The following is a 13,514-nucleotide window of genomic DNA, read 5'->3' as shown; positions in this document are numbered from 1 at the left end:
GTTTTGTCAGTTTTTCCTACCCTTAGATTACTGTCAAGTCAGGCCAGGCATGAGCAATGTAAGTAGTCATGACATTGATAATTTAAAACTCACAATGTGATATTGTTTCTGATTAGATTTTACTTATAACTCTGTTCTATGCAATGTTACAGTAAGGCTCGTCAAAATAACTGTGATCCCACATTTATTTATTCATTCGTCAGTAACCACTTTCTCCTGGATTTGGAGTATATCCAGTGATTAATAGGTAATTCATGTGGAATTTCCCTTTTTGCCCAGGTAGCATTCAAACCAAGTCAAGACATTCAGGTGGTGCTAATACTACTGCAATCACCTGACTGGATGAACACAATTATGATTCAAGATTAATATTTCTGGTTGAAGATCTTCTCTATCACAAAAAAAAATCTCTGCAATAGTGTATTCAATTTTTTAAAAAATCAGTTGCCCACAGAAATGTTTTCTTATCACTAATTAGTTTGATTTTTTACATTTATTATCCATGATCCAAGTAAAAATTGACCTATTCCTAAAAAAAACATCCTATTCACTTTCTTTGTGCCCCACATGATGTGAGATAATGATTTGAGATTCAGCCACAGAAAATAAACATGTTGTTGCATTTATACACTGTCTGAAAAGCTGCACTGAAACGTCTGTGGATTTTTACTGACGATTAAACTATTGGCACACGCCGGCCACATTTGAGAAAAATGAAATCATTATGAGTAATATGTTGTAACATCCTGATTTTCTAATAAACGTAGATAGTTATCAGTTGAAACCCTTTTTTAAAAAATTTAAAATGGTTCATTTTAAAAACTACACATAATGTTCCACATCATTAACATAAGCACAGTTTTATGAACCAAGGGTTCTTCCTCATATGGGTGCATGCCTGCACTCTGTCATTTACAATGAAAATTAATTTCCCCACTTTTTATTTTCCACCATTTATATTATATTTGTTATTTGTACATGTATTAGACATGTTATTACACATGTCTGCAAGATGCCTTTGGTTGTTTCCTTATCTAGAACTCATGTGCCTCAAAGTTTTGTACATAGCCATTATAATCATTTTAGATATCAGATACCAAATAAGCCTGATTAGGAGATTGTCTAAGACATTGTCATTGAACTGAACATTTTTTTGAAGTTCCGTTGATGTCGTAATGAAAACAATGTAGCTCAACATAGGGTGAAAAGACTGACATTAATGTAGAGAATCAATCACTGGAACTGAGTATCTACAAAGGTTTGTGCTCATAGCCGTCACCTAAAGCAGTCCCAGCAGATGCGCATTACCTGGCCCAGAAGAGCTACTTCACTGCATGAATAGGTTTACACCTTGCTCCAGCCTGTTCCAAATAGTGAACCCTTTCTGATTTGAATCAAGAACCCTGGAAAGGCAGCAGACAGTACGGCTATGCTATGACCTTCCAAAAAAAATGGATTTGAGGTCCAGGACTCTGGAGGATTGTTCCAGATTCTGTACCAGCTGACCACAAAAATAGGGTAGATAAGGAAACATAGGCACATAATACCAATTATTTTTAGCCCAAAGTTATGTAATGTTAAGTTAGAGTATACAATTATCATTACATTAAAAAAATGCTCTATCGATTATTGGATGGCATTGTTCTTTAGAAAGAATAGATATGCTTGTGCATGTCTGTTCAATTTAACTCATCACACAGTAGATTTCCTCACTGGGCTGATGAGAGGACATATTTTACAATAAGTACAGGAATTTTAATTTGCATACATGACCAGTGAACATGATTAACTATAGATACTGTATTTTTCAATATGAAAATATTGTATGCTACTACTACTACTAATACTACTATTACTACTACTACTACTACTACTACTACTACTACTAATGATAATAATAATAATAATAATAAGGAATGCATAGATAGAGCTATGGGGTACTGGTCTGAAACTATGCTCATGTACTTGTACTCATAAATAATGCTCCGATATCACATGCTACTTTTACACTGTCAGCATAATCAGCAGATGACACAAAATGACAGAGGTCTGGACATACAGTATTTCACGCTTAACAATGCCAATGATGCCAGCAGAGCTCTGTGATATTACCAAGAGCAGGTACTACAGAGTCTTCCTAGGACACAATTAACCTGCTAGAAAATCATATGGCCTTAGTATCTTTAATAGAGGGCGTGATGGCTGCCAACATGAGTGTGCAGATTAGTATCAGGGAGTGTTATCACTAAGAATGATTGCAAGGAGCACAAAAAGGTAGCCACAAGCATGGAGCAGTGAAGTGAGCTTGCAAAGCATTTCAATGTGAGAGCACCTCACTATGAAGGCACTGAGACACACACACTTCCTTTCCCCCTCGCTTACATCTTAAATATAAACCTCAGCATGAGGAGTTTATTGACAATCCATCCACCCATTCATCCAGACATCTATTTTCTGTACCGCTTATCCTACACAGGGTCACGGGGAGCCTGGAGCCTAAACCAGGTGACTTGGGGCACTAGGTGGGGGACACCCTGGACAGAGTCCCAACCCATCACAGGGCACAATCACACACACACACACACACACACAATCACACACCCATTCATACACTATGGACAATCTGAAAATGCCAATCAGCCTACAACACGACTTTGGACTGGGGGAGGACCTGGAGTAGCCATAGATGGAGAACCGGGAGAACATGCAGACTCTGTACACACAGGGTGGCTGCAGGAATTGAATACCAAACCCTGAAGGGGTTAATAATAATAATAATAATAATAATAATAATAATAATAATAATAATAATACACTGTCTGAACATTTTGTCTGATATTAAGATGACAAGAATTAATAATTAATATTTGCTTATTAATTAATTTATTAATTAATAATTAATTAATATTTGCTTCTGCATCAGTAATGTCTAGTGTCCAGTAAATTTAAGAAGCTTACCTCATTTATGATGATCCAGTGGCAATCAAAAGCGATCAAGTTGGTTTCCACAACCTGTGAGAGAAAAGAGTAGTCAGTACACTGATAGAATATCTACATATAGAAGCATTAAATAATTACTATTAAAATCCTGTATGACTACATATCCATACATGTAAGTGTGCACAGATGGGCGTGAACATTAATTTGTAGGTTATAAATGCTGTTACTTCCCTTCATCTGTCTTTCATGGCAATCCTCATCAACTCTCTCTCTTTCTACATTTCCCATTTACATATTTTACATGGATGTTTCTCATCTTCATGTACAATGTCCTCCATCTCTTTCTCTACCCCCTTTTACTATCCCATCAATGCTTCTCCTGCCCACTGTATCAGGGCTGAATTCCATTATCTGTAATTGTGTAGGTGACTAAAAGCGGGTGTCATAAAACATATTGTTTCTAAACAAAGGCAGCAGCTGGAGAGTATGATGGTTGGTGCAGTGCTAATAGTGTTTTAATCTTTCACAAAGACCTAATAAAACATAATTACAGCACAGACAAGAGGCATAAAGCATCCTATCAACTGGAGCGCAAGTGGAGAATGTTTGATTAGGCAAATAGAGCTGAAGAGTCTGTCTATTCCAACATGAAGATATAGTTTCTGCAGAGACCTGTATAGAAAAACATTTTTCATTCACCAAACACAGACCCTATGCTAAATTGTTATCTTTAATGCATAGAACAGCTATTAAAAGTCTGGCTTTGGAATGGTGGTTATTATATGGCATGTAATGCTTTACTACAGACACCCCCTCCTTTAAAAAATAAATAAATAAAGCAAACAACAGATGGAGCCAAATATGATGCGACTTTTATTTTGTTACTCCATGTGTGTGACATTAATATTTTATGCTTGCCAAGGTTACAATAACAATCCATGGCCCAGCAGTTGTGTGGGTGGGTGGAGGGGGTCAGCTTATGTTTCACCGCCTGCTATATGTGTGTGTGTATGTGTGTGTGTGTGTGTGTGTGTGTGTGTCTCTGTGTTTCTGTGTGTGTCGGTCACAGCCTATGGCTCAGCCTGTCCTATATGTTCAAATGCACCCTCTGCCTATCCAGATGTTTCCACTTAACTGTAGCATGTACCAAAAACAGCAGCAGAATGAGCCTCAGCTACTGCTGCTGCACAAAGATCAAGAAGGCTATAAATACAGGGCAAGTGACCTAATCACAACTGTGATAACCTAACCATTAAGATGGCAGTTTCTTTGAAGCAGTGATTCATCATCTTAAATCTTGTGTGTAGGTGGTGTGATCGAGTAATGCATCAATACTGGCAATGTCCTTAAGACTGACAAATAGGCACTTGTGATGTTACTTGGCAGTGCTTTCAGGATGTGGTAAACAACAGCCCTATGACTAAGCCAGTGTCTCCCCTAGAGAGGATTTCAGCAGATCTACCTTCTTTCGAAAATGCTTTCAAATAATGTGAGGATAGTCCCAAGGTACACACTACACATCAGTAGAAACAGAGATACCAACAAGTGGACTGTACAAAAACCCAATAGAATTTGACACAATGCCTGCATGACTGATTCAGCAATGAATCAGTGTTCAAGCCTCCCTTTCCCTGAGTGACAGGTGGCTTGTGGTGAGGTTGTTTGCCTGCTACATCAAAACCTTGTATTCATCCAGAGATTTATACTCATTGTTCATTACAATCACCTGCAGATCTACCTCTGACTCTACACCTGGAAGAAGCCTTGCACATTCACCACCGAGTTGAGATGAAAATCCAATATTAATGCAGTGGTGTGCCATGTAAAATCACTCTGATCAATAAATAAATGTAGCAGGTTATTATCCTCAAAAGTACTTGTCTACATGGGACATATGCACCTAGGGCCACACAAACAACACTCCTCAGTGTGCACCTGGCTGAAGGCAAAAGTGTGCATCCCCCTATAATTTTTGAAGTGATACAATACAAGTTGTACTTGTATTTTACAATGTACAAACAAATTTAAAAATGAAATGTTGGTGAATTCTATGACAACACAACAATCAAAAGCAAAATACTGAGGAGATGTTTTGCCATGTCCTTTTGGTCTCCAGAAATGTTTTGAAGAACATATGATGAGACATGAAGAAGAAGAACAAGAAGCCTTTATTTGTCCCATATATATTACAGCACAATGCAATTTTTTTTCACATATCCCAGCTTGTTAGGAAGCTGGGGTCAGAGTACATGATCAGCCATGATACAGTGCCCCTCTCAACAAGTTTAAGGGCCATGATACGGTGCACCTGGAGCACATAGGGTTAAAGGCCTTGCTAAAGGGGCCGACACTGGCAGCTTGGCAGTGCTGAAGCTTGAACCCCCAACCTTAGAGCCTTAACACACCACTCCACCACTACATATACATCAAGAAGAACGGGCAAAGATATAAGTGACAGAGATCTCAGGAAGAACTACTTAACAGGACTAAACGCCATTGAAGTCATTTATAAAGACAAAAAGTATTATTACAGAAGATTTATATTACATTAAGATGTACATCCTTAAACTGACATTATTTTGCTTACTTTTTCACAATTAATATGGCATATAACATACACTACTTGACTATTTTTGTTATTTAACACACTACTGGCCATGTACTATACTGTATGTACATGAAGTGGTGCAGTGCAAAATATGTCATGATGCAGTCATAAAAAAAAAAATCATGTGACATTAATATTCTATTACTAAGGCTGTAGCTCATTACATAAACTGTGCCTGGGAATACCAAAAGTAAATGCACTCTGTGTTAGGTTTAAAAGCTGCTGTGAAAATAGTCCTGAACTCAACAGTAGGACTCAGGACTAAAGGAAATTCAAGCTCAGTACGGAACTGGTAAATGCGTTATTAATAAAGACCCCTGTGTTGCAACATGCAAATAGTGTGGAGAGCCTTAACGCAGCTGATATGCCATTAGATTCCCAATTGGTTTTGCACTATTGAAAAGACAAGTACTTTGTCTAAAATATATGCAATGCAACTGTATTTCAGATGCAATAATTTATTTAAATGTTTGTGATATATTTGCTGTGCGCTCCAAAAAGAACAATGCTGCCCTTCTGCAGGTTGCTAAAGATCACGTGGACAAGCCAGAAGCCTAATGGAAAAAGGTTTTGTGGATGGATGAGACCAAAGTAGAACTTTCTGGTTTTAAATGAGAACGATTATGTTTTAAGAAAGGAAAACACTGCATTCCACCATAAGAACCTTATCCCATCTGTGAAACATGGTGGTGGTGGTAACATCATGGTATGGGCCTGTTTTGCTGCATCTGGGCCAGGACAACTTGCCATCATTGTTGGGACAATGAATTCTGAATTATTCCAGGGAATTCTAAACGAAAATGTCATTGCATCTGTCCATGAACTGAATCTCAAGATTCATCAAACTAGTTAGCTAATGTAACTATTGCTATTGCTCTGTAACTATTGAATCACTTTGCACTGTGGACCATGTGTCTGTTTTTCAAATGGTCTAAAGCCAGAATTTTGTTAATTGCCTCCATTCCTGGTCAGGTGCCTGTAATACAGCCACAAAAACTGATGATATTAAAAGCCAAATGGCATTGCTTTCTAAGTAACAACTTTTAAAACCTGCATTCATTACCACTCTAATTGAGCCTAGTCCTTGTGATCTGCAAAAGTTCACATATTGGTAGACACAAAGTGCTTAAGGAACTCACATTCTAATCCAGTACCACGGATGTTCAAATTATATGGTAAAAGCATGTGCTTCAAGATGGCACTTTCAAAGAACGATGATTATTGTTATTATGCCATATTTTCCACCTGTCTGGGCTCTTAAAGTGGCGGAGAGGATGGTGAGTACTCATTATGGTGAGCAAGATACAAAGATAATCAGAATTAATGATGCACTGTATTTCTTTAAATAATACACAGGTACATGTAGAAAGGTATCCTTTGATCATAAAAAAAAAAAAAAATCCACCAAATAACTACTTCTTTAAAAAAGGTGGGGGAAGACACAACAACAACTATGTGCAATCTTTGGAGGCCAGGAGTGCACTTTAGGAAAGTGGCATCATGTAATTAGGTAATGATGTAAAACATTTGAGATAATCAGTTGACATAGTTAAAGTGATTTCCAGTAATTGAAGCATTGTGCTCTGTATCATTTCTTGTGTGACAGCCTCTTTGTTGATTGAAAATAGGAGCAAGTGAAGAGCCCCTGTGTCTTAAAGGGGATAATTAGTTTTTATGCAGGTGACTAGGGATATCAGTTCATCTAAATATGAAAAGCTCTATTTTATATGCCATTAAGGGTTCTTTATCTTTTATCAGTGTTTGTAGCCTAAATCAGTCCATACAGGATTTTGCTGAGGTTTTTTGTGAATGCAAGTTGCGGAGTGTTTTTTGCAATTTTTTTGGAAAGCTACTTGAAATGGCGATATTGCAATTGCATGAAATTGTTTTGCGCGGTCTTTCGCAGTGATGTTTGTTGGTAAATGAGCCCTTTTAGCTGTACTCATGTTCGACGCACATGAATCGCAGAGGGCTCTTTGAAAAATTGCAAGCTCCTCCGAATATTTTGGAATTTGCTTGATTTTGCATTAATTTCTGTGATTGCAAAATCCTGGAGGGAGTGCTAAATATAACATGAACATTTATATATCATAACATGTGGATTTGATAGAAAATAACTCTTTACCATACCTTATTTCAAGTACACAGACAGCACAGTGTACATTGTGTACAGTGTGATAATTTTGCCAATGATAACTAAAATACTGTACCTATAATTTAAAAAAGTGAGTTTATTATACAGAGTTTAGGTATAGTGAAGGGGTTTGTTAACTGGCGGACCACAGTATCGAAGTTGAACTGAGCACTCAAAACACACTGTAGCATAACTGATGATAGCATGACAGGAAAAAAAAAAACACTGGCTGGAGTTCAGTGCCTTTAGTTGTTGAAACATGATCCATCAAGTTGCACCCAAGCACGTGTATGTAAATTAGTCACAGGAGGGCAGCTCATGACTTGTTAAAAAAAAAAAAAGTTACTGGCATTAGTCACTAGCAGTAAGATGATACACCAGTGCATAAAAAAAAATCATAACCACTTCATATTGACGTGTTTTATAGCCATGAACAAATTAAAAAGAGCATTAAAAGTGATCTGTTGACACCATTCAGTCATGTGAGTTGCTTTCCTGGTCTTTTATAAGCAAGAAATTTTAAGTTACAAGACATTCATTAATTTTACTTGAATGCGTTTGATATAGTGAATCCGTTCACATCCACTGTAATAGCACAGGATTTCCATTTATGGGTCTTTGGTAAGAATAAGCTGAGAAATATAATGATCCATCACGTCACAGAACCATCATGGGGCATTGTAATGTTTTCTATTTAAGAAAAAATACTTCAGAACCATGAATTGGATTTTAGTAAGCACAGGTATTTTTACATTACTGCGAAATGTAATTTTACATTATTAATCTCGCAGAATGCTCTTAATACATCATAGATATTAGCATGCTGCATTTACCATTTTCGTTAATGTCGGTTGTTCAAACCTCACTTTCCATGTGGCTTCCCTCATGTATAATTTATCCACAGTGTGGAGTGAGTCATAAGTACAGCCATCACATCACTGTACATGAATTCACTAGCACACTGTCACCACATGACGATCACACAGACAGTTCAGACAAGGGCAGGGGTAAGGTTTCTGACATGTACAGACACATGCACATTGTCTGGCTTGTCTCTCTCTCACTCACTCACACACACACACACACACACACACACACACACGTGCACACACACACACACACACACACACACACACACACACACACACACACACACACTCACTACATCACATCTCTTCTGCAATCTCTTGTAATACCAGCTGGAACCCAGAAGCTTGCAGGTTCATGATCTAATAGGTATGCTCATGCCCGGAAGCCAAGCATTTAACCTTAAGTTGTTGCAAGGGAAATTATTAACATGGTGTCATACATTATATATGACAGCACAGTATTCTAAATACAGATACAGTACTGTGAAAAAGTACAGAAAAATAAGATTTAATTTGTTGTTCTTGCTGCTGCTGTTTATTTTTCTTTACAGAGAAGTGTATAGTGAAGTAGAAACAAAAACAGTTAATTAATTTTAATTAATTAATTCAGATTAATCAATAATCTTCACTTTACTAAATTACTTTTAGTAATTTTACACATTACAGTATGTCATGGCCATTGCCGGTATTGCCTTGGCAACACTATTTCTTATTTAAGTACTACCCAGCAATACTAATTTTCACAGCTGGCAAAACGGCAACATTCCATTTAGTTGGTAAATAACATGCCATTCACTGTAACACTAACGCTAGTTTTCATGTAGAATCCATGTGTTACGTCTCGTGACGTAAGGAAGATGAGGACGGATGCAATTGCAGTTTGAACAGTTTTATTTAAGAGAGACACAGGCAGGTAAATCCAAAATGTAATCCAATAACGTAATCCAGAAACATGCAAAAGGTCAGACGATCGGCAAACAGGCATACACGGGACAAAGCAGGAATCAAGGTCGCGGTCACAGGATACAGGGTCGATATACCAAACAGGAAGCATAAACAATCGCGAGAGACTGGGAGTGGAGAAACCAGCGTGGACTATGACTATGACTATGGTAAGGAATCTAAACGAAGTATCTAATCTATCCAATATTCCACGCTGTGTGCTGGGAGGCGTGCAGTATGTATACAAACACAATCAGCCTCGTAATGGCTGATGGCTGAGGGCAATTCAGACACACGTGAAACAATAGCCAGTGGCAGAACAGGGAGGAGACATAACAAAACATAACCAATGCACGTGTCGAAATGTCGCGATTGTCAACAAGGGAAAAGCAGGTGCACCTGCTCGTGCATGCGCGCTCACATGCTCCACAGCGCGCTGCTTAAAGGGGAAATCGTGACAGAAACCCCACAAGGGCACTCCTCCCGGAGTGCCATGAAACATCCACCTCCATCGGCGGTCCCGGCCCCCTAGGCAAAATGTCCCAAGCAGAGCCAGGAGACCGCACGTCGTTCTTGGCGCAACAAAAAAGCAGAGCGACATTCACGGCAGAGCAGGAAAGCAGAGTGACGTCCTCAGCAGAACAGGAAAGCAGAGCAACGTCCTCGGCTGAACAGGAAAGCGGAGTGACGTCCTCGGCTGTGCATGAAGGCATAGTGACGTCCTCGGTGGAACATGAAAGCAGAGCAACGTCCTCGGCGGAGCAGGGAAACAGAGTGACGTATTCAGCAGTGCAGGAAAGTGGAGAGACGTCCTCGGCTGAACAGGAAAGCAGAGCGACGTACTCAGCAGAGCCTGCAGGCTGAACTTGGTTGTCTGTTTCAGCAAACTCGGGTGTGAGCAGAACTTGGTCGAACGTATTTTCTGACTTTGGCGTGAGCATAACTTGGTTGGTCAGATCAGCAGACATGGACATGAGCAGAGCTTGGTTGTCCGTGTCAACAGACACTTGGTTGGTCAGGTCAGCAGACTTGGACGTGGACTGAGCTTTGTTGTCCGGTTCAGCAGACACTTGGTTGGTCAGGTCAGCAGACTTGGACGTGAGCAGAGCTTGGTCGTCCGTGTCAGCAGACTTGGCGTGAGCAGAACTTGGTCGGCCGTGTCACTAGACTTGGGCTTGAGCAGAACTTGGTCGGCCGTGTCAGTAGACTTGGGCTTGAGCAGAACTTGGTCGGCCGTGTCACTAGACTTGGGCTTAAGCAGAACTTTCTCGGCCGTGTCAGTAGACTCGGGCTTGAGCAGAACTTGGTCGGCCGTGTCAGTAGACTCGGGCTTGAGCAGAACTTGGTCGGCCGTGTCAGTAGACTTGGGTTTGAGCAGAACTTGGTCAGTCATGTCGGCAGACTTGGACGTAAGCAGGGCTTGGTTGTCCATGTTAACAGACACTTGGGACAGTAACTGGGCTTTACAGTGGATCTGTGGAGCTGAGACCCCCTACCGAACCTCAGGCTGGAGCTCTGGTGCTGGAGCCTCCCTGGTGACCTCTAGCTGGAGCTCAGCAGGTGAGCCCACCCCGTGGGTCTCAGGTTCGAGCTCTGAGGTCGCCAGGTTAACCTCCAGCTGGGGCTCTGCATGAGTTTGCCTGTAGTAGTGGGTAAACGGCAGGGCAGGTTTGCCTGCCAGACCTACCCCCCCAAAAAGTTGCTCTAGCTCGACCCTCGCCTCCGGACTCCCGAACCGCATCATGAACTCCTCCACAAACTGTTCTACACTGTCCAGGTTCCTACAGTGCTTATCCAGTAGGAGCTGCACCCACTGACGGGCCGGTCCAAAGAACCGGGACCACATGAATCGGAGCCATTGCTTCTCCTCTGGCTTCGGGTCAAACAGGCTGGAGAAATAGAACTGACAGTCTACCAGAAAATATTCCGGGGAACTGAAAAATCCGTCAAATGTATCAGGAAGCTCCATAAATGTCCCTTGTGAGAATTGGACTGAGTCCATAGCAGGGACGGTTGGCGTCGACTTCCAGGTTCTGAGTTTTCTCCGTTCTCCTGCTGCATCCATGTTTTGGGCGGAATATTCTGTCACGTATCATGACGTAACGGAGACATGACGGATGGAATCGCAGTTTGAACAGTTTTATTTAAGAGAGACACAGGCAGGTAAATCCAAAACGTAATCCAATAACGTAATCCAGAAACATGCTAAAGGTCAGACGATCGGCAAACAGGCATACACGGGACAAAGCAGGAATCAAGGTCGCGGTCACAGGATACAGGGTCGATATATCAAACATGAAACATAAACAATCGCGAGAGACTGGGAGTGGAGAAACCAACGTGGACTATCACTATGACTATGGTAAGGAATCTAAACGAAGTATCTAATCTATCCAATATTCCGCGCTGTGTTCTGGGAGGCACGCGGTATATATACAAACACAATCAGCCTCGTAATGGCTGACAGCTGAGGGCAATTCAGACACACGTGAAACAATAGCCAATGGCAGAACAGGGAGGAGACATAACAAAACATAACAAATGCACGTGTCGAAATGTCACGATTGTCAACAAGGGAAAAGTTGGAGTGCGCTCGTGCACGCGCGCTCACATGTTCCACAGTGCGCTGCTTAAAGGGGAAATCGTGACACCATGTAAGAAGACCATTCCTGATTTTATCTTAAAAAGTCCCAATGAAGTGCCTTGAAACGCGTAGCATTATTTGATGTGTTGATGTAATTTCCACTGAAACACCTGTTTCTCTTGTCCCTCTCCATGAACTTCCTGTGAACTCTATGCTTCTTCACGTTTGCTAATGTAAGATAGAAAGAGGTTGGCATATATTTTCATGTCCCATGTCAATCATAATTAATCTAGCTTTTACAGGTGTGAAGTGAATTTAAAACCCGAGGAAGCATAAGACGTAGTCAGCATTCCAATTCATTCCAAAGGTACTTAGTGGGGTTGAAGTCAGGGATTTGTCCAGGCCACTCGAGTTCTTCCACCCCATCCTTGGCAAACCATGTTTTCATGGACCCCACATTGTGCACAGGGGCATTGTCATACTGGAACAGGTTTGGGCCCCTTAGTCCCAGTGAAGGGAAATCTTAATGCTACAGCATTCAAAGACATCCTGTACAACTATGTGCTTCCAACTTTGTGGCAACAATCTGGGGAAGACCCACATATGGGTGTGATGGTCAGGTGTCCATTTAGGCTATATAGTGCACACAAAGTGAGAGCATAGTAAAAGCATACAGCCTGCTAGGCCTATTCACTAAAAATATATTTACAGTTTCAATGAGACTGAAAATCTGTTCTCTGTATTAAATCTGCTGTAGTGTCACCCAAGGTTACACCACTGCCCTTGACTGCCAAGTAAAATTGGTCACTGTAACCTGACAAGCATATAGTGTATGTACTGTATTCTGTACCCCACGACCATTTCTATTATTCATTTCCAACATATTTCTTGCTTCATTATATTTAAGTGAAGCTGCAGTGAAACGAGTAATCATGTGATAGCAGTGATCATGATGCTAACAAATAGGGAGCATCACTAACTACTAATGATATATTTGGCTAGCATGTAACAATCTGAGCAACTTTGTAATATCGAAAGAGATGTCTTGCAAATAGGGCTTTGCAACATCATTAAATATCATCCAAATAATGTTAGGTCAGTAGTGTGTGTGTGTGTGTGTGTGTGTGTGTATATATATATATATATATGCCAAGACATGCAGGTTAAAACAGGAGGGAAGAGGAAGAATGTTGATGGTTGTGAATATAAGCCTTTATATGGTAATATACACCATATGCAGCGTAAGTATTATATTTATTATATATAATAATATATATATTTAGTTATATATATATATATATATATATATATATATATATAATTATTATTATTATTATTATTATTATATAATAAATATAATACTTACGCTGCATATGGTGTATATTACCATATAAAGGCTTATATTCACAACCATCAACATTCTTCCTCTTCCCTCCT

General features: G+C 40.0%; 1 protein-coding gene across 2 annotated transcripts in view; it reads right to left on the bottom strand.

Moving 5' to 3' along the window:
- Nucleotides 1-13,514, bottom strand: part of grid2 (glutamate receptor, ionotropic, delta 2) — a 517,533-nt gene that overhangs the window by 183,760 nt on the left and 320,259 nt on the right. For both annotated transcript variants that reach the window (XM_053625025.1, XM_053625026.1), the window contains one exon: nucleotides 2,959-3,012. In XM_053625025.1, the coding sequence (XP_053481000.1) occupies nucleotides 2,959-3,012 (54 nt within the window). The remainder of the gene's footprint in view (nucleotides 1-2,958; nucleotides 3,013-13,514) is intronic.

Source organism: Ictalurus furcatus, chromosome 5 (assembly GCF_023375685.1).
Source record: "Ictalurus furcatus strain D&B chromosome 5, Billie_1.0, whole genome shotgun sequence".
NCBI classification, from domain to species: Eukaryota; Metazoa; Chordata; class Actinopteri; order Siluriformes; family Ictaluridae; genus Ictalurus; species Ictalurus furcatus.
The sequence above is the reverse complement of the archived record's forward strand: the minus strand, read 5'-3'. Positions and strand labels throughout refer to the sequence as shown.